Source organism: Natator depressus, chromosome 3, assembly GCF_965152275.1.
Source record: "Natator depressus isolate rNatDep1 chromosome 3, rNatDep2.hap1, whole genome shotgun sequence".
NCBI lineage: Eukaryota > Metazoa > Chordata > Testudines > Cheloniidae > Natator > Natator depressus.
In genome coordinates, this window is record NC_134236.1 from 137,674,865 (window position 1) to 137,702,541 (window position 27,677).

The window sequence follows — 27,677 nt, forward strand, 5'->3', positions numbered from 1 at the left end:
CCAGCCATTCAAGCATGCGATATCTTCTGATTGTGTGTCAGCCTCCAGGGATGAGGAGCAGCAGAACTGACAGTATAATTGGGATTGTTACATTGAGTAGCCTGTGCAAAGTAGTCTTCTCAAGTGACACTGTGCAGCCAGCCTGTTTCAGTCTGTAGTTTTCACACAGTTCTAATGAAGGTAGCCTGAACAATTTATAGTATTAGGGCCTATGTTGGTCTTATCCTGTCCTCAAAATAGTTTTCAGTTGTACCCCTTGCCAATTATTATGAGTTTTTTCTCAAATAGTCTGTTAGTTCTTCGTTAGTGCAACTGACTTAGACACCGGTAAGGTACATAGCCAATTATTTATTTTTTTTCCTGAAATGGCGTGGAGGCTGTGCGCACACAAAATGTTACAGAAGAGCAGGAAAATGAAAAAGTGCAGTGGCTGAAATTTTGTTGAAATAAAGCCTTTTTTGCTCTACTTTTGTAGAAATATTTATCTGCCCCATTTACATGTGATTCATAGCTTTATAGATGGTTTATAAAGGTTTGTTTTTCAAGGTGCTTTGTAAACAATTCCCCTCCCATTGCATGTGTATACTGACTGGATGACATGTAGGAATTTTTGGCATCTCATGATTCATTGTAGGAACCAGACTAGAAATGTTCATAGTAGTGGCAAATATTTATGAAAAATTCCCTAACAATGCCACATATATACAATGGAAGTTCTGGTTTTCTTAAATCCTTTAAAGTAACTTTAGAATTCTTTTATGTTCTGGCATCTTCTTAAAAGTTTGATTACAGTTTCCTACACAGTACGTTACCTTCACAGTAATAAAGTGGCTGTGCTGTCCATCCGCATGATTTACATTATAAGAAATATAATTTATATAAGTTTATAAGCTTTTAATGTTCTGGGACTGTATTAGTGGGTTTTTTTTCCCCTTTTACAGCAATTCTTTAACAAAAAAGGGAAGAAAAATGTGTCACTTTGTTCACTGTATGGGATTTGCCTTGCTTTCCTGTGATTTAAATTATTGTATTTGTTGCTCAAAGTGAACATGAGTTCGCACAAGCTGAGCCTTGCAATGGTTTTTATCTCCAGCTAGTGAATGAAACAGCAACACATCTCTAAGAATACAGGCTTGTCTAAACAGAACTTTAGTGCATAGTAGCAAGCCGGGGCATGAAGCTACAGCACACTAGCTTGCCACACAGTAATATCTCATGTGGGTGGGGCTGCAGTGCGCTATGAATTCTGTAGTTCATGCTATGGAACTTTTCGTGCACTGTAGCATGGGACATTGCTGTGTGGCAAGCCGATGCACTGTAGATTCAGACTTTGGCTTGTCATGCACTATTGTCCCATGTGGTCATGTCCACATGCAAGACCGGCTCCAGGCGCCAGCAAAGCAAGCACGTGCTTGGGGCAGCACAATTCCAGGGGCGGCGTTCCGGCCACCCTTCTGAGTTTTTTTGTTTTTGTTTTGTTTTGTTTTTTTTGCTTGGGCAGTTGCGCTCTTGGAGCTTGGGGCAGCAAAAAACCTGGAGCCGGCCCTGTCCACATGTGCGACATAAACAGAATAAATAAAGTGGTGTGAAAAGGGAGATTAAATAATTCAATAGAAAGGGGGTTGTTTTGGTTTTGTTTTGTTTTAAATGAAAGAAACCAGGAATAGCTGTGGGGTTAGTTTAGTTTGCTATGTCCTCTTTGTTCCACAAAGCAGCACACATTTGTCAGCACAGCACAACTGGCTGCAAATTTCAAGTGGAGAATTTTACTTGTTCAGGACAACTGTCTGCTAGCAGAAGGCTGGCAGAGACAGGGTAGTCTGCTCCACCCACCCTCTGTCCACCTGTCCTCGGCACAAGAGGTAGGGAAGGAGGCAGACTGGGGCCCGGGAAGAATATGGTGGAGAAAGAGTTGAGTATGCTAATCCTCCGTTTACCGGGAGCAGATATTGGAAGATCAGGGCACTGCGGCTGGATCCACTCTTCAGTGCATCTCAGTGCAGCTTGTTCATGGAGGAGAATCCATCCCAGTATGTATATTTCCCCACCATGAAACGTTGTTCTTTTATATCCTACATATTATATGTTGCTGCTATTATTTTATCCTTTTTTTGAATTTCAAAAATGTAACTATAGACATCCATTCTATACACTGGGTGCCTAATCTCATAAGATACAACCTGCTAAATAATACAAAAAGTTTCTGTTAATATAAAACCAGCTCAGTCTTCAGAATAGCTGCAGAAAAGGAGAGATGCTAATCTGTGATGAGTTCCCTTCCCTCAATCCTTTACTTTGGACACTGATTCTTGTCTGCATATGTCCAATTTCAGTTGCTGTTGTAAAGGAGAGAGAGCTATATATTGTGTGACTAATACTCACAGACAATCTCATTACTTAGATTGCAAGATCTTTGAGACCAGAGCAATTTTTGTACTGTTTGTACAGCACCTAACACAATAGGGTCCTGGTCCAGTACTAGGGTATACGCATGCAGTGGTATAATTTTAGTAGGCTCTTAGCACTACATTTAATTGTATTTGTTTTAGTTCAGTTTGAAAAGTAACTATAATCTTTACACATGTTTCTCTGGCATTCCAGACTCTCTCCCCCCATGGAATTGCCTTCATGGATCCCTACACTTGGTGTCTGAGGTATGGGGTGGGGAGAAAGAGACAGAGTTGTTGAGAGGAATTCACACTAGGAGAGGAGGCTTATGTTCAGCCTGGCATGGAGACAGAGGGTGTAAAGAGACACAAGGTTCCTCTTTCCTTGGTTGTTTTTAATTACCCTTGACAATTTGAGTAGTTTCTGAGTAGATGTTGGTTTTGTATTAAAACTTTTACCTTTAAAATAATAAGGAATTATTTTGTCCTGTGTTATGTAGGAGATCAGATGAATAATCATAAAGGTTCTTTCTGGTTTTAGAATCTGTGAAACTTCTTATCTGCGCTTTTACGTTTTACTGGAAAGGTCCTTCAGCCATAAATCTGTGTGTGTGTGTGTGTGTGTGTGTGTGTGTGTGTAGGGGGGAAAATCTTTGTGGACAATTGCTACACCCAGTGGTCTCTCTGGCAGTTGGTAGTACACAACCTGCTCAATAGAGGGGTGGTTAGTTAGACCACAGACTGACCTTTTATCCTGCTCCAATGCCAAATAAGAACAGTTCTATGTTTGAACAGGCAGAAGTCAAGGGCATATATCAAAAGCCTTTCTTTTTCATCCAGAGTTAGGCCTTCTGATTGTGAGTGCCTGCATATAACTTTGTTTATCTTCTGCACAGGGACCATAGCAAGATGATGCAAGGGAAGAGCATGTGTGATCCTTATGGCTCCTGCTTGGGTTCACTACTTCTGGTATTCAAATCTCCTAACTCTGGCTGAGAAATCTCTTCTTTATGCCAGACATACTGATCTTCTCCAAGAAGGAAGGAAGGATTGGTTCATACAGACAAAGTTTCTCTTTATTTAGCCAACAGGCACTTTGATACTATGGCAATCAGCATCATATGGTGGATCCTGGCATTCTAACAACAAAATCCTTGGGTTTGTGGCTTGATGTTTTGTCATTTTCTGCTCTAGTCCATAACGAAAGCTCATGTTTCCCAGTTTAGCAGGCAGGCTGTGGTTTCTCATTCCTGTTGAGTGCCCTCCATCTTAGAACACCACTTGCCATGCTGCTATTTATTTTTGTTCACCTGCATTTGCTTATAAAGTGATTCTTTAAGGACTTCTTGTAAGTGTACCCCTCTAATGCAGCTTGGTAGGCTTACAGATCCTTCAGTCATGTGATATTTATATGACATCTGTATTTAAAAGTGGCCTTCTTGGTGATTGGTGGCCTCTGTCAGGTGTGTATGAGTGAACTCCAAGCTTTTATGGCTTACCCCCCTTCCAATGCCTTTGTAAAGACAAGGTAGTTTTTATGATCTTATCTATCTTGCTGAAAGTCTAATTTTTATCTAAATCTCCAGTTCTCCTCTCCAGACCCCATGACTTTGCAGGACTATACTCCACAAACTTATTGTAGGCATGTGGCTGTTTCCTGGATAGACTGGATAGCTTAGGCCTTTCTGGAAGTCCACCTATTTTGTTGTATTTGGAGAAATTTTCTCCTTTTAGATGTTCTGTGTAGATGCTACTAACATGGCCTGCTCTTTATACTCACAGTTGATAACTGAAGGTTGAGATATCAGGGGGCCCATAAAGCCCATTGCATCAGCGATATGGTACTAGACTCACTGTTTGCTCCGCATTCGCATCCAGCCCTCCATCATAACTCCTACTCTATCCACAGGCACTCCCTATACGTGCACATATGTTCCCCAGACTAGCTACCCCACTTGCCCCACTACAGCTAGCAGCAAGATGAAACCTCTGATGAGATGCCATTATTTTCTAATTAATCATCATATATTTGGAATTAATCTCCAGGAAAGAGGACCTGTGGAGGCAATTAAGTAAGAGTGAAAATACTTACAAGTAAATGGAGAACTAGAAATACATTGTCTTTATAGATCCTCACTTGCCTTCCCTGCGTCTTTGAAGTCTGTGGCTTATGGTCCTTTCTTTACTCACTTCCTATATGTCTTTCCAAAAATTCTTTATAATGAGCTTGATGTAAAGTTACATGTGCAATTAGGATGCCCTCACCTACCCTCCCCCAATGCACACACCCCCGCCCATCTTCAGGAGCCAATGTCACCTTGTGGTTCTGAGGTCTGCAAAGCACTAACCTGGACTGAACAATTTGCAAGGTATTTGGGGCATAAGACTTCAGGTTCCCGAGCAATTCTGCAAGATGCTACATGTCCAATAGGACTTCAGCGAGCTCAGCACCTTCAAGTTTGAGCCGCTAGATCACTCCACTTAATCATAAGTAACTTAATTTTCACTATAGTCCTATAAAGGTGATCTACATTTCAAACAATGATTTTTTCATTTGCTGCTGACTCAACAGAATTTATTTGTTGGGCTCTGTCATAAATATAAAGGGAAGGGTAAACACCTTTAAAATCCCTCCTGGCCAGAGGAAAAACCCTTTCACCTGTAAAGGTTTAAGAAGCTAGGATAACCTCGCTGGCATCTGACCACAATGACCAATGAGGAGACAAGATACTTTCAAAGCTGGAGTGCGGGGGGGGGGGGGGGAGGGGGAAACAAAGGGTCTGGGTCTGTCTGTGTGATGCTTTTGCTGGGGACAGAACAGGAATGGAGTCTTAGAACTTAGTAAGTAATCTAGCTAGATATGCGTTAGGTTATGATTTCTTTTAAATGGCTGAGAAAATAAGCTGTGCTAAATGGAATGGATATTCCTGTCTTTGTGTCTTTTTTGTAACTTAAGGTTTTGCCTAGAGGGATTCTCTATGTTTTGAATCTAATTACCCTGTAAGGTATTTACCATCCTGATTTTACAGAGGTGATTCTTTTTACTTTTTCTTCTATTAAAATTCTTCTTGTAAGAAACTGAATGCTTTTTCATTGTTCTTAAGATCCAAGGGTTTGGGTCTGTGGTCACCTATGCAAATTGGTGAGGATTTTTATCAAACCTTCCCCAGGAAGGGGGGTGCAAGGTTTTGGTGAGGATTTTGGGGGGAAAGACATTTCCAAACGACTCTTTCCCAATAATAAACCTGGTTAGACGTTTGGTGGTGGCAGCAATAAAGTCCAAGGGCAAAGGGTAAAATAGTTTGTACCTTGGGGAAGTTTTAACCTAAGCTGGTAAAAGTAAGCTTAGGAGGTTTTCATGCAGGTCCCCACATCTGTACCCTAGAGTTCAGAGTGGGGAAAGAACCTTGACACAAGCAGATAACTGAGCCAGGCACGGTCTCTGAGCAATCTGAGACTTACTAAATCTAATCTTGTTTGTAGGGTGTGTACACCCAAAGACCTCAATATAGCCCTGGAGTCCTTTAGCATGCGCAGGGGCTCATCTGTAGTTCTTGGAAGAGCTTCTGGTCATCAAATGGGAAGTCTTCAACTGTATTTTGAGACTCTCTTGGGAAGGCCGACAACTGAAAAAATCAGATGGTGGTGATACTGGAACCATGTACATGTAGTAGCTCCACATGAAGAGAAGTGAGTGCAAAATTATACCTGATGTCTGCCCTGTGAAATGCTACTTTGTTTACATTTTATGGGGTTTGGCAATGCAAACCTCTGTAAACAATAAAAATTATGGCTATTAAGTTCTGTGTGGCAGACAAATAGTGGTTAAACAGAGACAGACAGTAGTTGTGGTTAAACATTAGTGGATGTGGCTTTCGATGACTGACAGAATTTGTTTTCCTTCCAATGACAAGAATTTTCTTATATTGTTATCAAATATGTTTCAAGAAGTCCCTGACCATTTTTAAAGGATTCCCAAAGAACATGTTGTCTGCAACAGAAACTTGCACACCGAAGTTAACAAGATTGAATTTAAGAATGTGTTTCAATTTAGAACTGACCATTCGTGTTGCCATTGTAACATGATACAAAAGTATCCCTTTAAGTGGTATTTCTGTTGTATTTGTCAGATTAATGTGGTGCCGCTGCCCCTCCAGCTTCCCCCACCTGAAAATGCCATTATAGATAGGTGTGATTTATTGAACTTCAGTCTGTGGAAATATCAAACTGATAGCTAAATCTGCTGTTTATTATGCAGGGGAGGCAACAGAAGCCTGCATTAGAAGTAGCATTTGCTGAAGATGTAAATGTAGAATGCTCATATTGATAGACAGACAAGGTGGGTGAGATAATATCTTTTTATTGGACCAACTTCCGTTGGTGAAAGAGACAAGCTTAAAAGCTGCACAGCTCTTCCACAATAACACTGCAAACAGCTCATCATTTAGGTTTCCTAAAATATTAAACCAATAGAGATTTGAAATGGATAAGCTTTAAAATCCTATTCTATGCGCACATCCTCAGTAAATTTGAATTTGAGTTCATTTTTAAATACTTTTTATTTATGCCATAGTAAACATTTGGATAATGAAGTTCATCCCTGCTCAGCAGAAGAAGCCATTATTGTGAGAAGGCATAGCCATAATGCCACAAGAGTGTTTTATAGGAAGCAACTTTAAACTGTTTCTGACTTACATGGATTCTCTGATAGATATTGGTATTGTAAAGATCCTACAATTAGTGTTTCTGTAGTGTTTTTATGGTCATTTGTTATACAAAGCAGATGTGTTTTGTATCCTATTGAGCTGTGGAAAATACCTTTTCATTTTTCCTTCTGGACATTGAAATGCATGTTTGTGTGTTTATGCAGTACACTGAATAGCAGTGCTAAGTTTAGTGCTCTTATTTGCAGAAAAGTTTTATTTGTGGAAACTGATTTGTTTCTCTGTGAGGATGCTTATATGTGCTTAGTTGTGCATTGATTATATTGCTATATGTAAAACATTGGCTAAATTTGAAATAGTTTTGAAGAAAAGCTGTCCAAATAACTTTCATGCAGTATTGTAGTAGCTGTGGTGGTCCCAGGCTATTAGAGAGACAAGATGAGTCAGGCAGTATCTTGTATTGGACCAACATCTGTTGGTGAGAAAGACAAGCTTACACAGAACTCTTCTTCAGGCCCGAGAAACTAATGCTATGTCTACACTAGCACTTTTGTTGGTAAAACTTTTTTTGGTCAGGGGTGTGAGTCCACCCCCGTGAGTGACATAAATTACGCCAGCATAAGCGCTAGTGTGCACAGCACTGTGTCAGTGGGACATAAATTACGCTGCTGCAGCGCTGTAAGTGTAGACGTGTCCTAACTCAGACAGTCACTGCTAAATACAAGATGTAACAGATTGTTTAGCATAGTTAACACACATTTCAAGGGATTATTCCAGGTGAAGTGGCCCATTAACACCTCTCCAGTCATAAGGGTGAAAGGAAGCGGTGCGGGGGGCGGGGGGAGAGACAGCAGCTGGTGGGGCGGGCAGTTAGTGGGTTAAGATTTTTGTAACAAGCCAGAAATCCAGTGTGTCTATTTAGTCCATGATTTTTAGTGTCGAGCAAAGTTATGAATTTAAGCTCCCAGGCTCATCTTTTAAACATGTTGTGCAGGTTTCCTTTGAGGATGAGTACTGATAGATCAGATATAGAGATTGCTTTGTGAAAAGTGTCCACTCACAGGTGATAGGGTGTTTTTGTCTCGTATAATTTTTTTGTGAGTTCATTTGATAGCGCAGTGATTGTCAGGTTTCATCCACATAGTTTTTGTGGGGCATTTAGTGCACTGGATGAGTTACACACATGTTGTGATAGGCATGTGTAGGACCCATGGATCTTGAGGGGATGTAGATCATTGTAGCAGTGTAGGTATGTCTGCAGGTTTTGCATCTGTTGTTCTGACAGGGTCTGGTGCCACTTTGAGTTGATGTGCCCTAGTCTGTGAGGAGCTTGCTTCTGGTGATGAGCTTGGAGTGGTTGGGACATTATTTGAAGGCCAGAAAAGGGGGTTCAGGAAAGATTTCAGGATGGGGTCTCCACTGAGTATGGGTTATAGTTGTTTGATTATACCCATATGGGTTCTAGTGTGGATGGTAGGTGACAAGTAGGGATGTGTGGTCAGTTGTGGTTTTATTTTTGTATTGATGCAGGTTCTCTCGTGATATTTGGATGGCCCATTCTATGGACTTTCTCCTCAAAGCGTATATCATATTGCCTTGCTGTAGATAACATATTTCTTGGTGTGTTTGGGATATTCACTGGACCTATGAAGGTAGTTGTGGTGATCTGTGGGTTTCTTGTATATAGTTATCAGTAGGGTTTCACTGCTGAAGCTGATTGTGGTGCCCTGGAAGTTGATGCTGGTGTGGGAGAGTTACAGAAAGAGTTTTAAGGACTGGTGGTGGTGGTGGTGGTTGAAATTGTGGTGGAAGTCTGTGAGGGAATTGCCAGTCCAGAGGATGAAAATATCCTCAATATATTTCAGTATATCATGTGGTTTGATCGTATGGTCCAGAAATTCTTCTTTAAGGTGGTCCATGAAGAGGTTGGAGTATTGGGGAGCCATCCTAGTACCCAGGGCTGTTCCCATGGTTTGGACATTGCTTATTGTTGAATGTAAAATTGTTATGGGTGAGGATGAAATGGATGAGTTCTGTGATGTATTTGGGATGGGTATCTGAGGATTGTCCATTGTCTTGTAAATATATGAGGCAGGGAGCTATGCCTTCATTGTGAGGGGTGGTAGTATACAGGGAAGTGACATCCATGGTGGCAAGGATGGTGTTCTGAGGGAGGTTGTAAATGTTCCGGAGTTTGTAGATAAAGCTGGCCCTTTGTGCGATGAGTGGTTTCAGAATGGTTTCTGAGAGTCTAGATCAGTGATCACCAACCTGTCGATCGCAATCGACTAGTCAATCCGGAGACTCCCCCAGTCAATCGCGATCTCTGGCTGCAGCGGCGCAATGGGACTGCCTACCGTGGCCCCACGCTGCTCCGGGAAGCGGCCAGCATGTCTCTGCGGTTCTGTGGGGTGAGGAGGGGTCTCTGCATGCTGCTCCTGCCTGCAAGCACCACCCCCGTGGCTCCCATTGCCCAGGAATGTGGAACTGTGGCCAATGGGAGCTGCAGGGGCAGTGTCTGCAGAGAGGGGCAGTATGCACACCCACGTGCCCCCCTCCCCCCCCCAGGGGCCGTCCTTCCGGGAGCGGCATCACTGCGTGGTGCACTACTGGCTGGCAGGGTGACCCAGCTTGTGATGGGAAGGAGGAGCTGATGTGCCTGAGTGCGGCAGGGGCAGGCAGGGAGCCTGCCTTAGCCCCGTTGCACCACCAACTGGGAGATGCCTGAGGTAAGTGCCTCCCGATGGGAACCGGCACCCCATACCACCTCCTGAACTCCCAGCTCTGTCCTGTACCCAAAGTCCCTGCCACAGCCCTGAGTCGCCTCCCAGAGACAGTACCCCATACCTACTCCTCCACCCAAACCCCATTCCACAGCCTTGACCCCCCTCCCAGAGCCAGCACCCTGTACCTCCTCCTGCATCCCAAGGCTCAGCCCCAGTCCGGAGCCCCCTTCTGCACCCAAACTCCCAGAGTTTTCACCCTTCACCCCCTTTGCCCCCAACTCCCTACCCCAGGCTCAGCCCACACTGTGAACCCCTCAGCCCCAGCTCAGAGCCCACACCCCCTCCCGAACTCCCGCCCTAGCCTGGTGAAAGTGAGTGAGGATGGGGGAGAGCGAGTGATGGGTGAGGGATGGGATGGAGTGAGTGGGGCAGGGCTTCAAGGAAGGGGGATGGCCTCAGGGAAGGGGCAGGGTAGATCCTGGGTTGCCCTTACATTCAAAAAGTGATCGTGGGCATAAAAAAGATTGGAGACCACTGGTCTAGGTATTCCTTCAGGAAGAGTGCTGTGACCAGGTATGGCGGGTCTGCTTGGGTTACCTTGTTTGCGTATCTTGGGAAGCATGAAGGAGGTCCTTGGGGTTGGTTTGTGGGGAATAAGTTTGTAGAATTTCTCTTGGAGTTTTTTGGGGAAGGATTTGATGATAGCCTTAAATTCCTGAGTAAATGGTGGTGGTCTTTGAGTTCTCTATAGTCGGAGGTGTCAGAGAGTTGTCTGTTGCCCTCATTAATGTAGTAGGATGAGGGTTCTCAGCTGTTGTAAATCAGCATAGCTTCACTGACTTTGCCCCCTTAGTCTTCAAAAAATGCCCCCCATGAGTGGCTGAGCTAATGTCATTTATTAAGTTTTCCTGGCTCTTTACATTATAAAACCCTGTTTTCATTTGCTTTTAGCTTTGCCAGTGGTTCAGGCAGACATTCCCCATGCTAGGTGTCAGCCTCAGGCTGAATAATTTTGGATTAATACTGCCATGTTAAAAAAAAAAATCACAAAACTGTTTCCTTGAGAAACTTTAGTGCCCATGTGCTTTGGAGCAGAGACTTGAAATTTGGCAGAGTGTCACCTTGCTGTCAAAGATGTCCTATTTGTGGCCTGTCCCTATGAAAATTTCCATACATTTGGCCAAGTTATGAGCCACTAAAAATCTGTTTTCACATGCTCAGTATGACTTTGTATTTTGTAGTTAAATGTTCCAAAGTTTGCATCTGTAGTAAGCATGTTCTATCCCTGGAATATAGATGCTCAACAAGACTTTCCATGAAATTGCTGTTCCTGGCACCACTTTATCTAAACAATTAAATATTAATTGAACCTGACTCTCTTGTGTCCCAGGTGAGGGCCATGACCACTGGGCTGTAGAGAGTGTCTCTGTCTGTCTGTCTGTCTGTGTGTGTCTCTCTCTCTCTCTCTCTCTCTCTCTCAGTAATGGGGCATCAGACACGAGCACTGAGAGCAGGGAGACTCTCTCTCCTGTGCTCTGACCCCTTCAGCTGGCACCCAAGGAGCGTGGAGGAGGAGGAGGAGGAAACAGCCTGACTTAAAAGCGGAGGGGTGAGAAGCCAGATACCTGGGATAGCAAGGGGGGCACTGGGACCAGTGGGCATGGGGATAGGGGAGAGTGGGAATGGGATGTGGAACCGAGGACAGGTTACAGGTGCAGAAGGGGTCAAGCTTAGGGGGAAAAGAGTCTGTGCCCACTAGAACACACTCCCCTCAGGACCTGGACAAGTATTAGAGCTTGGCAGGAAATAGTTATTCCATCCTGCACATATTTCTAAAAGTTTGGGAAAAAATTTCTTGTTCCGTATTGGATAAAAATGAGACCTTTTGTAGCTTTTTGACGCTGCTTGGAATCTCTACAGCTCTAAGTGCTCAAGTCCCACTCCAGATACACTCCTTCCTACCCCATCACACCCCATATGCTACTGCTTGCAAAGGAGTCCTCAAAGCAGAGTCTTTTGTGGTCTTCTCATTGCCTTCATCCGGGAGAATCCTCCCCCACTAGGCACATGGGCTGTTCAAGAGGATTTATGCTGCTCTGGCCCTTTTATGCAATTTAAAGGGTCAGAGTGGGGGTGAGGTTCTCACTCCTGATTTTTACTGCTGCAATAGCTGAGGAGGACATTAGGAGCTTTAGTGATAGTAATAAGTGTTTTTTTTCCGGAAAAATAATAGAGTTTAAACATTTTAGTTCAATTATACTTAGTTGGTCAAATTATAAAATGGCTACAATTTCTTCCCCCGCACAACACTCATTTCTCTATCAAGTGGTTTAAAATTTTGTCACCCCAAAACTTGAAGGTTTAGTGCAATGGTATTTGATGGTTTCATACAATCACAGTTAAACGTGACCCCTATTATCAATGACATTTATAGAAAACTTTCTTATTTTATGTCAAATCATGATTTTTAAATATGATCTCTGATTTAATTTAATTTTGTTTTTCACACTCCAAAAGCCTGTGAAATTAGAAAAGTGATTTTGCTTAGTATAAATAAAACAGAATCAAATGTAGATTTGTAGTGAATAAATTGAGTAAAAGGCATAATCTTTATAGACTCTCTTCTGTCACCACTTACTTCTACTTGAGAAAAAGCTTTAGGGCCTTTCCTTTACTGTCAGGTGAGACATTTCCTTTTTTTAAATGGCTCTAAGATCTCTCATTTGAGATCATAGCAGTTTCTCCCTTTGGTTTTCCACTTTCTTTTGTCAATCTCCCTGAAGTTCAGAGATGATTTTGTAATAAAGTAATTTCAGAATGAGCATGATTTTTAATACATTGAGGCATGAAATGGTGCATTCAAAATGAATGAGCAAATGTATGCCTAATTTGTTTGTACAATGACTAAGATTGTTTGTATCAGTTAGGTGACCACATATGCAGGTGGCCTGGTAAGTGCATTGCATGAGAAGTTTGAAAATTGTGGGTTTTATACCCAATTTTTACAAAGTGTAAGTTTGAAGAAAGACTGTATTGTGTCTTATGAAAGTCAATGGGATTATGCTCCTAACTCACTTAAAAACTTTTAAAATCTCCCTATAGTTTCCTAAATAGGGACTGGAGAGCCTAACCTGAGGCACCCCTTTTTTGAAAATCATAGCTGTGGTCTTCAAGAAATAATGAGGAAAAAAAGCCAGTTGTTGTGGATAGCAATGAGCTAAACTGGCAGAGATGATCAGGTCTGGTGGTTTGCGGGGGAGCCCTGTATTTTCTTTTAAAACCAGGGAGTTGAAACGTTTCTATGTATTTCCCTCTGCACTTTTGAATCCATGATTGTTTCTAATTAGAGGAACATTTTAGTCTATTGTTCTGTCTCCTGTTGAAGAACATGATACGCAGTAATAAGTAAAATAAGCATCTGAATCTAAACAATCTGAGTAATTTTTCATGTAATGTCATAACAGAGAGTCATTAATTAGAACAGCAATCTATTATTAGAGGGTTACCTCTATAATAACATGAGGGGGTATTTGTTTCAACCAACAACATGTACGTCTATGCTATTTTAATGGTAAAACTGTGTGAAAGAGTGTGAACAATTTCTTATACATAGGGTTGAAAGCTTATGACTTATGAAAGCTGAATCGTGAGGAAGGTGGGAAGGAATGAAAGATAAGCTAAAGAGTTAATTTAACTTTCAAACAGAAGTTGCAGCATTATGAAGTAGGCACATAAAGCTGGCTAGCAGTTTGCATTAAAGGTATTGTGCTAGTTTATACAATGCGACAACAGCTGGTGGATGGCACCTTTATAGAGGTGTATGGTGAGGAGAGTTTTGAAATTTCTAGTTTTTATTGATGTAAAGGAGAATCTTGAATTGGAGAAGGGAGCAGAGCTGATTGGATAGGAGTGCCAGTCAAGAAAGATATATTCATTTGGGGTGGTGGGGGAAAATGGGGTTCAAAGCACACTTATACAGAACCTAGCCAGAACCAACCTTCCCTGGAGCATTAGACTTTAATCTGGTCAGTGTGTCTGACGTTGGCTCCATGTGACATGGGTGGCTTTGTTAAACGCTTTGCCATGAAGATATGTATTAACACTTGGGGCAGCGCACACAACATTTTAAGACTAATAGAAAATGTTGGGGATCTTGCTGTATCACGGCATTGCCACTCATGTGCTACAGCTCCTTTCCCCCTTACCCTAACACCATCAATACAAACTAGAGATTGGATCTGAATATTTACTGGGAAACCTGGTGATGGTGACAATAAAATGTCATCCTCAAGTCTGTGGGGAGGGTATAAAAAGTGAAAGAAGGCATGGAGGCTTCAATACACCGTTGTAGCCATTCTTTACGATTGGAATAGACTGGAGCCTATCGAAGGGTATGTCTACACTATAAAATTAGGTCGATTTTATAGAAGTCGATTTTTAGAAATCGATTTTGTACAGTCAATTGCGTATGTCCCCACTAAGCGCATTAAGTCAGTGGAGTGCGTCCTCACTACTGTGGCTAGCATCGACTTATGTAGTGGTGCACTGTGGGTAGCTATCCCACAGTTCCTACAGTCTCTGCCACCCATTGGAATTATGGGTTAAGCTCCCAATGCCTGATGGGGCAAAAACATTGTCGCGGGTGGTTTTGGGTACATGTCGTCAGTTGCCCCTCCCTCCCTGAAAGCAACGGCAGACAAGTGTTTCGTGCCTTTTTTCTGTGCAGACGCCATACTACAGCAAGCATGGAGCCTGCTCAGCTCAGCTCACCATCGCTGCTGCTGTTGTGTCTTGGGTGCTGCTGTCAGCAGATGGTGCAGTAGGACTGCTCACCATCGTCATCCACCACTTCTGCTGCAACTCTGCTCTTCTGGTCTTGTAAATGAGCTCAGTCTCAATAGCAAATTTCTCCATGTTGTCGTCATCAACTGCTTCCGCTGCAACTCTGCTCTCCTGGTGCCATGAATCCACCTCGCAGGTCCTCTCGTCGTTTTGTATAAATATCTATTCTCGTTGCATCTGTCGTCATCTTCTGCTGCAACTCTGCTCTCCTGCAGATGCCATACTACGGCAAGCATGGAGCCCGCTCAGCTCACCGCTGCAGTTGTGAGCACTGTAAACACCTCGCACGTTATCCTGCAATATGTGCAGAACCTGCAAAAGCAGGTGAGGAGGCGACGATAGCACGATCATGATAGTGATGAGGACATGGACACAGACTTCTCTCCAAAGCACGGGCCCTGGCAATTTGGATATCATGGTGGTAATGGGGCAGGTTCCTGCTGTTGAACGCCGATTCTGGGCCCAGGAAGCAAGTATTGCAGGTCTGGGATGATTCCCAGTGGCTGCAAAACTTTTGCATGTGTAAAGGCACTTTCATGGAACTTTGTGACTTGCTTTCCCCTGCCCTGAAGCACAAGAATACCAAGATGAGAGCAGTCCTCACAGTTGAGAAGCGAGTGGCGATAGCCCTCTGGAAGCTTGCAACGCCAGACAGTTACCAATCAGTCAGGAATCAATTTGGAGTGGGTAAATCTACTGTGGGGGCTGCTGTGATCCGAGTAGCCAATGCAATCACTGAGCAGCTGCTATCAAGGGTAGTGACTCTGGAAAATGTGCAGGTCATAGTGGATGGCTTTGCTGCAACGGGGTCCCCTAACTGTGGTGGGGCGATAGACGGAACACATAACCCTATCTTGGGACTGGACCACCTTGGCAGCCAGTACATAAATGGCAAGGGGTACTTTTCAATGGTGTTGCAAGCACTGGTGGATCACAAGGGATATTTCACTGACATCAATGTGGGATGGCCAGAAAAGGTGCATGACACTCGCATCTTCAGGAACTCTGGTCTGTTTGAACAGCTGCAGGAAGGAACTTACTTCCCAGACCAGAAAATTACCATTGGGGATGTTGAAATGCCTATAGTTATCCTCGGGAACCCAGCCTACCCCTTAAAGCCATGGCTCACAAAGCCATACACAGGCACCCTGGACAGTAGTAAGGAGCAGTTCAACTATAGGCTGAGCAAGTGCAGAATGGTGGTAGAATGTGCATTTGGACGTTTAAAAGCTCGCTGGCACAGTTTACTGACTACGTTAGACCTCAGTGAAACCAATATTCCCATTTTTATTGCTGCTTGCTGTGTGGTCCACAATATCTGTGAGAGTAATGGGGAGACGTTTATGGCAGGGTGGGAGGTTGAGGCAAATCGCCTGGTGGCCGATTATGCGTAACCAGACACCAGGGCAATTTGAAGAGCACAGCTGGGCTCCCTGCACATCAGAGAAGCTTTGAAAACCAGTTTCATGACTGGCCAGGCTACGGTGTGACAGTTCTGGTTTTCTTCTTGATGAAAACCCGCCCCCTTGGTTGACTCTACTTCCCTTACTTCATAAGCCAAGCAACCTCCCCACTTCGATCACCACTTTCAGAGGCAATAAAGTCATTATTGTTTCAAAATCATGCATTCTTTCTTAATTCATCACACAAATAGGGGGAAAACTCGCAAGGTAGCCCGGGAGGGGTGCGTGAGGAGGGAAGCACCAGATGGGGTGGTGGATGAGAGGAGGAGGGAAGGACAAGTCCACACTACAGTTCAAAACTTACTGAATGTCAGCCTTCTGTTTCTTGGGCAATCCTCTGGGGTGGAGTGGTTGGGTGTCCATAGCCTTTCCCCTGCATTCTTGGGCATCTGGGTGAGGAGGATATGGAACTTGGGGAGGAGGGCAGGCGGTTATACAGAGGCTGCAGCGGCGGTCTGTGCTCCTGCTGCCTTTCTTGTAGCTCCACCAGATATCTGAGCATGTCAGTTTGCTCCCGCGTTAGCCTCAGCATTGCATCCTGCCTCCTTCCTCCTCTCATCACGTTCATTTAATGCTTTCCTGAACTCTGACATTGTTTGCGTCCACGCATTCTGCTGAGCTCTTTCAGTGCAGGAGGACTGCATGAGCTCTGAGAACATGTCATCGCGAGTGCATTTTTTTCGCCTTCTAATGTGCGCTAGCCTCTGGGATGGAGATGATAGGGGGAGCGTAGAAACATTTGCAGCTGCAGGAGAAAAAAAAAGGGAGAGTAGTCTTTAAAAAGATACATTTTACAGAACAAATGGAAGACTGTTTCACACTGAATCAAGCGATTCACATTACATAGCACATGTGCTTTTGGTACAAGGTTGCATTTTGTCTCTTATATTGAGTGCCTGCTGGTTTGGTGTGAGACATCACGCACGCTCAACTGGGCAATAGAATTTGGCTTGCAGGCAGCCATGGTAAGGCAAAGGGTTTTGGCTTCTTCAACCTTCATAACATATGGGAATGGTTTGAAACAGCAGCGCCCTCCTTTCCCACACCAAGCAAAGCCTGTTGGGTTAGCCATTTAAAAGGAGGGGCTGTGGTTTTAGGGTGAATGTGCAGCACAACCCAACCCCACACACACCCAATTCTCTGGGATGATCGCTTCACCCCCTACCCCACCGCATGGCTAGTATCAGGGAAGATCCCTGTCAGCTAAATGCAAACAGCTTAGCATGAACTGGCCTCCCCACACCACTTGGATAACAGCGGGGATGATTTCTTTTCAGCCAAAGGCAAACAGCCCAGCAGAAATGGGCACCTCTGAATGTCCCCTTAAACAAATTTTTCGTATTTCAACCAGGTGGCCATGAATGATATCACTCTCCTGAGGCTAACACAGAGAGAGAAAGAACGGATGTTGCTTAAATGCCACCAAAGCCTGGGTCCATTCGCTGCATTTGTTCTGCAATGATTCCAAACTACTTGCTACTGGCTTGGTGTGGTAAAGTGTCCTACTATGGAGCACGGAATAGGGCTGCCCTCCCCAGAAACCTTCTGCAAAGGCTTTTAGAGTACCTCCAGGAGAGCTTCATGGAGATGTCCCTGGAGGATTTCCGCTCCATCCCCAGACACTTTAACAGACTTTTCCAGTAGCTATACTGGCCACGAATGCATCCCAAGTCTTCAGAGCAAATTAATCATTAAACACTTTTGCTTTTAAACCCTGTATTATATTTACAAAGGTATATAATAAATATATTATATTTACCAGAGGTGCCTTCTCTGGCTTCATGGTCCAGGAGCCCACCTTGGGAGGGTTGAGAGGGTATTGGTTTTAGGGTGATGAACAGTTCCTGGCTGCCGGGGAGAAGGGATTCTCCACTTGCCTGCTGTGTGCTATTCTCAATCTCCTCTTCCTCCTCCATCTTCCTCGTCCCTGTTGCTGAGACTCCCCTTTGCAGGTGTCCACAGACAGTGGTGGGGTAGTGGTAGCCCCCTCCCCCTAGAATTGCATGCAGCCACTCATAGAAGCGGCATATATGGGACTCTGACCTGGAGTGACCATTTGCCTCCTTTGTTTTTTGTTAGGCTTGCCTGAGCTCCTTAATTTTCACATGGCACTGCTGTGTGTCCCTGTTGTAGCCTCTGTCCATCATGCCCTTGGAGATTTTGACATATATATTGGCATTTCGTCTTTTGGAACGGAGTTCTGCCTGCACGGATTCTTCACCCCATACAGCGATCAGATTCAGTACCTCTTGTTCAGTCTCTGCTGGAGCTCTTTTGCAATTCTGGGACTGCATGGTCACCTGTGCTATTCAGCTCGCTACGCTGGCCAAACAGGAAATGAAATTCAAAAGTTCCCAGGGCTTTTCCCTGTCCCCCTGGCCAGTGCATCTGAGTTGAGAGTCCTGTCCAGAGTGGTCACAATGGAGCTCTCTGGGATAGCTCCCGGAGGCCAATACCGTCGAATTGCATCCACACTACCCCAAATTTGACCCAGGGAGGTTGATTTTAGCACTAAACCCCTCACCGGGGAGGAGTACAGAATCGATTTTAAGAGCCCTTTAAGTCGACAAAACAGGCTTGGTCACGTGGACGAGTGCAGGGTTAAATCGGCCTAATGCTACTAAATTCGACCTAAACTCATAGTATAGACCAAGGCCAAGAGAAGTTAGCATCTGAGTCATCACAGATTTCTTCAACTTGTTCCAAAGGCCCATTCTCCTGACCCAGATTCATTGCCACCAAAAGTGTGTAAATAACCCATTTGACGAGTGTAATAAAACAGCCCCAAAATAACAGCTGTTGATTACATACAGTTCAGTTAACTCACTTAGCCAATGCATCTTTGGAGTCAATGAGCATGGTCATTGGCTGTTAGTCTTTAGCCAGCTCCAGTGCATCTCACTGAATGCTGGAGCTGTAGCGCTCTACTCCTTGCTTCCACTCCTTAACAGCAAAGGAATTTTCCTGATTGGCCGGTGTTGGATATTTTGGCAATAGCAGCCATAACTGGCTTCCTATGCTAAACACTTTGCAGCAGGATTCCTTCCCGATCAGTATTTTACTCCAGCCTTACTTTTGGGATTGTCTTAACCCCTTTCTGTTTTAAAGAAGCCACTGGATGTCCTCAGTCCCTTAATTTAATTATAAATCTTGTGTCTTTATGGGAAACATGTACAATTCCGTTTGGTATTATTTTTAGGGACCGACACACTTCCACCAGAAATTTGTTACCCTTAGACTGTTCATAATAAAGTATGTCTACACTGTAATTAAAAACCGGTGGCTGGCCCATGCCAGCTGGCTCAGGCTCATGGGGCTCTTGCTAAGGGGCTGTTTAAGTGTGGTGTAGATGTTTAGGCCTGGGTTGGAACCCCATGTCCCAAGTCACCAGCCATGGGTCTAATTGCAATGTAGACCCTAAAAGGCTTTAGTTCCTTCCCAGTGAAGGGGATCCAGGCTGATTCATGAATTATTGCTTTGATCTGGTCTTTCAAGTTCTTGTTTGGAAACTTAAGGTGTTTGCATATTCCGTACAAATAGATCCTAGGTTTTGTACAGTTGAGTTGCATGTGTGTGTTTTATTTTTTGTTTAAGAATTAATTAGTAGTTTTCCTTACCAGCAAGAACCATGGGTCGCTTTTGGTTAATGTTAACCATTAAACTCTGAACCAGAAAGTGAGAATCCTTGCAAAACTCTCCTGCATTACCTAAAGATTATTCTGGGGAAAGTGAGTCTTCATATATTTGTTCCAGGGCTTTTATCATCTAACATCTGTATTGTATTACTATTCACTAAATGTATCTTTGAATATTATTGCTTGTGTTGTCCAATCAGGAATAAATTTGGCATGTAGTTTTGTTTACTAGTCAACAGCAAGGACCACTCAACAGTCAGAAGCTTTGTTTTAGACATTAATGTGCTGATATTATCTGTAGGTTCCTTTTTTCTTTTTTTAATTTATTGAAAGCGGCATTCCAGATTACAAAATAAAAAAGTTGTATATTGTGTCTAAGGTGCCTAGATCTTAGAGAGATTTGATTAGCAACCTTTTGTTGTTTCTCCTTTTAATGGCATCACTAGCCTGTAGCCAGTAGGCCTAGACTGCATAGCTAATGATTTTATTTTAAACTGTGGGAATTGCTTTAGTCACATATGCTAATATTCATGTTTTGTTAATTAATATTGTATTGTTACAGCCACTGTATTGGAGGAAACATTGAAAGAAAAAAGAAACAGGAAACTTTGGTGTTCATGCAATTTTCCATGGATTGAATGAAAACTAAAGTTAAGATGCATATAAAAATCAAAATGAAATTACCTACTTTTTAAATGTAACTAGCCAAAAAGTGGCAATTACTATGTCACAACCTTCTTTTCAATTACTTTTCTAGACACTTTGTTCACAGGCCCAGAAATGATAGATCTTACTCTTCACTTCGATGTTTCTTTGACTCACTCCTTATAACTCAGAATTCTGGCCCCAGAGGTCCAATATGTTCCTAGTTCACATCTTATACGTAGGCAATGTCTTTTCCTATATGGTTACAGTGAAAAGTTATGATACTTAATAAATAGTAATTGTTCTGTCTTCCATTAGTTCACTCTGCAACAAGTTCCTGAGCTTTGACCTAACTAGTTTACTTTCCATTTCTTTATCCTGTTGTTTTTTTGAGACTGTTTCTTCCTAAAGTGTTTCCACTTACATTTTCGTTCGTTCAGTTTCCTGTTTGGAGCAATTATCTTGCCTTCTGCAGACACTGGTTCAAAAGGAACACAAGAAGGACCTCTTTCCTCTGTAGCTGACCACAGCAGGCTTAGTCTGTCATAATTATACTCTTGTGGGATGCTCTACTCTTGGGATCCAAAGCGGTGAAAATATTTCAGTTCCACCCCATCTCCAGAGTTCAATTCATTTCTATTTAATATTTTTAAAGTAAAACTTCTAAAGATTTATTAGTTGACATAGGAGGGGACTTCCTGCTCCTGGAAGAAAGAGTGCTGTAGTCTACAGCAAAATACTTCATGGATTTTCCAGTACTGCACAATCTTTGGAGACATATAAGTGACAGCAGTATAATAATGCTCTTTCTCTGTGTAATTGCTTACTTCCTTCATGATGCAGCTCAAGATACTGCCAAGATTTCTATTAGAGGCAATGTAATGGCTGGAAATATTGAAGCCACAGCCTGATGACCAAGAGTTGTTTTATTTTGTAGACAGACATAGATGGTCTTAAATATGTTGATCGTTACAATTAATAGCTTCTCTCCACAGCAAGAAAACCCTTAGAGATTGTTTCTCTGGCTAGATTTGTCTTAAGAGGTTCAGGTTTACCTGAGATTTAGAAATTCTAGTTTGAAAGAGAGAGTACTTTGAGCTCCTTCAATGGAAGATCCAGATTAATCTAATTGTTTTTCTTACTTATGAGACCGAGTGCTATCCTTTAATTCTGATATCTGCATTTGACATCCATGTTCAGTAGCTTTTTCAGTCCATTTGATTTTTGTTTTGAGATTCCTTAATGAGTTTTTTGTCAAGTTCTATTCTGAGTTTAGGGTTGTGTTTTGTTTTGTTTAAATTTATGAGCAAAAGTTAACACACACATTTGGTTTCTGGCTTGCTACTTTTTCAGTTCATCAGTAAGATACAGTATTTTCATTTCACTGGCTAATTAAAAGAAGGGAGGTGTAGAGAAAGCAAGACAAAATGTAAACTGACTCAGTGAAGACTTTAACTTTTATGGGACAATGTAAGAAGCTAGGCTGCAAAAAGCCTGACTCTGGGAGTTCCTCTAGCTTCCTTATTTCAACCAGAGTATCCGCTAAAATCTAAGTCATGCTCTTGTACTTCCATTTAGCCTCTCTTTATACATCAAACTAAAAACCTATATTCACTTGCATGAAATCCTGAAGGAATCAGACTTAGTAATGGTCTGATGGAAAACACCTTGTGTACCTTTATACTTGCCTAGATATAAATCAACTTTTTGGTAGATTAATTCAGTCATCATCAGCTCTGCTCTTTCAAATGCTGGGAGAAATCTGGTTTCTGGAACTATCTTTTTTCCAAGACAGAATGGATGATTCAGCCATTTGGGCAGCATCCTCCAGCTAATAAAACCTAAATAGTGACTTTTAAAAAAAATTATGGACATTTTGAATTGTTCAACATTAAATGTGGTTTTGTTCCTTTTTTGTGTATTAAACATTATTTACTGCTCAGCAATGCTGACTAGAATAGTTTGATTTTTTTGAACCACTTGTCATACATCAATTAGCTGTTCTTGTTTTATAACTTTGATCTGCCAGTCTGGTTCCCCTCAAAAACTAGGAACATAATTGCAACTACAGTTTTTGTCTTAAGACCTTTGTGTGACAATGAATTAAGATTATTTATTTTCTATGAATGCTCCAATTTAATTAAAAATATAAACACCATCAGTTGTTGTTAAGGAGTCTGTCGCTTCTGGAAATTGGACCTTTACTGGCTTTAATTACATTTGGCTTTTCAAGAACACTTGAAACTTAATGGCTTGTAGAGAGGAAAGTAAGTCTGTCTCCCTTATATGGCCTGTGAGGAAGAAGTAGTCTCAGTAAAAAAGTAATTGGCATGTACTTCTCAGACTACGTAGCAAATTGCTTTACACAGAAAACTCTTTTATCTAGGGCCACATCATTTGCCTGATAAGGAATCTCTCCTGGAGCTACTCTGTGTATTTTGTAATACTGGAATGAGAAGCAAGAAAGAGGCCACTATGCGTAAAGCTATCTGGAAGTTAGTCTGTAAATTAATTGTTGCTTTTGTGTTTACAGAGCCAACACATGGCATGTACAAATATGTATGTAGCTAATTTTTTAACTCCAGCTACTCAAACTAGCAATTTTGAGGGTCTGATGTAGCTTTCATAGCATACTTTGAGACCTTTTGTGTTCCCTAAAAGTGATCAAAGAGCATCTCAATATGTACATGGTTATTTTGCTTTCTAAATAACATTCATATTGGCCACTACTGCATCAAACATTCAAATAAATATGACATTCTCACAGTTTTAGCTTACATTGAAGCTGGAAATCATTGTGTGGTTTTGGAAACCAAACACATTCCAAAATGCAGTTGGAAACCTTTTATATGACAGCCTGTTTTATACAGATAGTAACATCAGTGTGAGGATGAAGATGGAAATGCAAATCCCAATGGAGGATGATATTGTTAGCTTCATTGAAATCGAAGGCAGTTTTTACATTGACTTCAACAGGACCAGGATTTCACCCAGATTATCTGGCTGTCTACACGTGTCATGGCTTACACAGAAAAAGTACATTTTGCATGGCATGAATAACAGCACATTACTTTTTCATCCAATTAAACAAGTACAGTACAAGGTACCTTGCGTTTCTTGGATTCGTAACGAGCAATGCAAAATATTTTGTAAATCCTCGCTGCTGAGTGCAAGTTAATAAATGTTTCTTTTCTTGGCCAGGTTGTCAAGTTATTAAGCAACAAAAGATCTCAGGCAGTTGGAATACTAATGTCCAGTCTTCATTTAGATATGAAAGACATCCAGCACGGTAAGTACAATAAACTTTTATTAAGGCTTTCAATAAAAATATTTTTTCTAAAATCCAGAAGGTACTTGATGCCAGTGTGTAGTGTGTATCTACCCATTTGATCGGTGTTACATAATTGCCATGCATTATATGCAGAGTTGCACAGTTAATGTGGCTGTTCATTCAAAGCCTTGCAATTTACATTCTTTCACTTGGATTCTGTCAGATATACAAAATCTAGTGTCTTTGGCTCCAGCCTATATTGTATTGTTGATTCTAACTCAGTTAGCATAATTGGAAACCTAGACACCTGGAAATGTTGTGACTTCCATTTTATTTATTTGCTGTGTAAAATCGCTCCTACATTTAGTATTAGAATATCACGTATAGACTTCTTAGTTGCTTTATCTTCAAGAATGTTATAAAGAGAAACATTTTGGTGAGATTTTTCACTTTTATACGAGGATGGCAGAAAAGAGGAGTTATATTTTTATTCAGAGTGTCCTTTATGCTTCCCAGGGGCTTTGAATAGATTTAAAGCAGACTGATCTGTCCTGTGAAGTGCCAGCCTACCTATTAAATAAACATGGTTTCAAGTATAGTGCAGACTTAATAAATCATGGGAAAAAAAAATTCAAGTTTCTAGCCTACATCTTTACAGACATGAATTCCATTTGCTGTGCTTAGATTATTTTGTGGAATAATTCAGATTTAGAGCAAATTTTCCTGTGATCTGTCAGCTAGTGAGTAACTCTTAATCACAATTTAAGTTTTTATTAAATTGTTTTGATGGTTACTAGACTTCCTCAAGCTGAAACGTTTAGGATGGTAGTCATAGAACAAGGCGCCAGTACTGGCGCCAAGAAATACTTGGTATTTCTAGAGCTGGCAGATGTAGTTCAGTTAAGTCATTGAGTGAAATCTGAAAACAATGATATGGTCCTTTCCTTCAGTCAAATATTCAACTTGGTTTGAGTTAATAATGAGAACCTTATGAACAAAGGAGTCCGCCTAACATCTGTGTCTGTGGTAAAGCCAACGCGAGTTCATTGAAAATGTGCTTGCTTAACATGCAATACTAACAATAACATGGCATGAATGTCTGTAGTTGAAGGGGGTCAAACAATATTATGCTTAACCTTTATCCTATTAGAATGTTAAGTATATAGGATCATCTGTCATACAAGTTACACACTATTTTGTAAAAAGAACAGGAGGACTTGTGGCACCTTCGAGACTAACAAATTTATTTGAACATAAGCTTTCGTGAGCTACAGCTCACATCATCGGATGCTGTAGCTCACGAAAGCTTATGCTCAAATAAATTTGTTAGTCTCTAAGGTCCCACAAGTACTCCTTTTCTTTTAGTGGATACAGACTAACACGGCTGCTACTCTGAAACCTGACACTATTTTCTATATTCCCCTTCAATAGCTGTTAGTTTAAAAGAAAAAATCTTTGCTAAAGCATAGTGCACGATTGTCCTTACTTACATGTTGTCTGAAATATGACTGAAATTATGAAATAGAAGCAACATTTTTCTATTAGGGAAGCTTTTGGAAAATAATGCAAAGAATCTGTCGCTTGGTGGTTAACGCAGTTTTGGAGGCAGGAAAGGAGCACTGACTGGGCTGAGCAAGGCAGATGATGTGCTACAAAATGACGCAACATCAAGCATGCCTCTTGTCAATCCAAACTAGCCTCCTCCCTATTTCCATTTCAGACTTACACCCAAACATTTTCCCCGGACAGATATCCACCCTCTTCCTTTCCAGACATCCCATGTGCACTTTCCAGTATGGGCAGATGCACCGTCTCAGACCCGCTCAGTTTGCTGATCCTGGATTGATGTTGGGTAGCCAGGGTGTGGGTGCTTAGTGCTAATGCTCCTGGGGAGGAAGGTTCTGTTACACTTCCCTTCCTCCTCCTTTGACCCAGGACCAGCTGTCTCAATACTGGGCCTGCAAGCAGCTTCCCTTGCTGCCAGCCATTGGAGAACATGGAAGCAGAAGCCACCTGTCTGTAAATGTCCTGTATTTTGGCCCGGATTTCACTCTCCTGAGAAGCGCAGGCCAATCTGCTGGTTATATGACAATGGTAAAGAACAACATCATGCAGTGTTGCTAGCTTTTGCGATTATATTGATAGTCTTCAGAGTAACAGCCGTGTTAGTCTGTATTCGTAAAAAGAAAAAAGAAAAGGAGTACTTGTGGCACCTTAGAGACTAACCAGTTTATTTGAGCATGAGCTTTCGTGAGCTACAGCTCACTTCATCGGATGCTATGCTATGCATCCGATGAAGTGAGCTGTAGCTCACGAAAGCTCATGCTCAAATAAACTGGTTAGTCTCTAAGGTGCCACAAGTACTCCTTTTCTTTTTTCTTTTTATTGATAGTCTTGTGATACTTGGTGTTTTTCTTAAGGCCCCACCTTCTGAAGTCAAACGATTTGAGAAAATCTGAGTTTCCATTTTTTTTAATGAGGTTACCGCCCACATGATTACATTGAAAATCTTGCAGATGTGAATAGAGTGAACCCTAAAGGTTCAGAAGCCAGAAAGCAAATTATACATTTTGGGTGCTTGTTATTTATTTAAACCTCACTATTGTTTGGGGCCTGATTTTTGGACATTTTGGGTTGGCAACACCAAAGAGCCAATTTCTTCTAACTCTGAACAAGGAAGTTCATCATAGTTGAGTGCCCCAGGCACCTCTGCAGGCTCCAAATTTCTGCTGATCTCACCTGGACCCTAACTGGGAGACTGAATCTCCTGGGGAAACAAGGAGACTGAAACAGGAGGTGAGAATACAACACTTCTACTCTCTATAGTTACAGTGAGGGTGTATCAGCTGTAGCTGGTACACCCTACCTGGGACTGAGGTGAAATTCTGGCCCTGTTGAAGTCAATGGCAAAATACCTGTTGGCTTCAGTGGGCCAGAATTTAACCCTAGGAGTAGTGCCGCACTCCCATTTCTTTCTTGTCAGACCTCACAGCATAGACTTTGTGGGATGAGTGGAGGTTCTCTGTGCAGCTTGGGGATTTTGGAGTGTGAGGGAAGGGGGAAGCATTTGCAAGACCATAGAGCAAGCACTGGATGCAGCCTCTATGATCCCCCACCTCTCAGAGAGGGTCAAAGAAGACTGAAACAGCCCTGGAAATAGTCTGCCCTCCTCGCTCCCAAACGAACTAGGATTCTCAGTGCTGCCCCCTACCTGTGGCTCCTGCAGAGTCTATGACATTGTTAATGGAGTTAACGTGACATTTACCATGACTTGGCTGAGGCAGCACATTTCCCTCTCCCCACCCCTTACCTCAGTGTCTGGGTTTCTCCCTCCTCCTCCTAGTGAGTGCCAACATTTGTGATCTTAGACACCTCCCTCCCAAATAATCAGGTTGTCGGTGAATACTAATTATTAAATCATAGCCCCAAGAGCCTAGCTTCACTTTCTATTTATGCCTCATTTAGCTTGGACTTGAAGGCATGTAAATATCTAGTAGTAATATATTTTTACCAGCTTTTATAGCCTGACTATTACAGTAACAGAGAAACTGATAAGGGAGCAGGAGCAGAGAATTTAAATAACCTTTCAATGAAAAATTGATGAAGTATGTAAATAGGGTATTTGCTGTATTTGCATATATTCAAAATTTCTAGATCTTCACCCATAACTGTTATGCTGTTAGAATAATGAAACCAGTAATATCATTAATACTACACTTATGCTCTACTTTACTCTACTTTGCAGTCCGTTCTGCTTGATTTTGTGCTACAAATCTAAAGAAACAGTACACAGCCCAAAGTGCAATTCTGGAATGCTTATTTCTGAATTTCCTGAGTAGTCAGAACAAAATAATTGTCCCCACTAACAGTCTGTTTTACTATGCATTTCTTTATCTTGGTTCACTGGGTTATATCATACTCTGTACACAGATATTCCTTGTGTTGAGTGTAAGGCATATCTGTTGAATGCAGAGGAAATGTTAATTACTTGCAAAGGCAACTTGTACAGATTTTAAGACCACTGTATAACTTAGCAAGAGAGGG

At 42.1% G+C, this 27,677-nt stretch overlaps 1 protein-coding gene across 1 annotated transcript in view; it reads left to right on the plus strand.

Moving 5' to 3' along the window:
• FMN2 (formin 2) overlaps positions 1–27,677 on the plus strand; it is a 239,356-nt gene that overhangs the window by 89,501 nt on the left and 122,178 nt on the right. Inside the window, exon 7 of the mRNA XM_074948897.1 lies at positions 23,564–23,651. Coding sequence (XP_074804998.1) covers positions 23,564–23,651 — 88 coding nt within the window. The remainder of the gene's footprint in view (positions 1–23,563; positions 23,652–27,677) is intronic.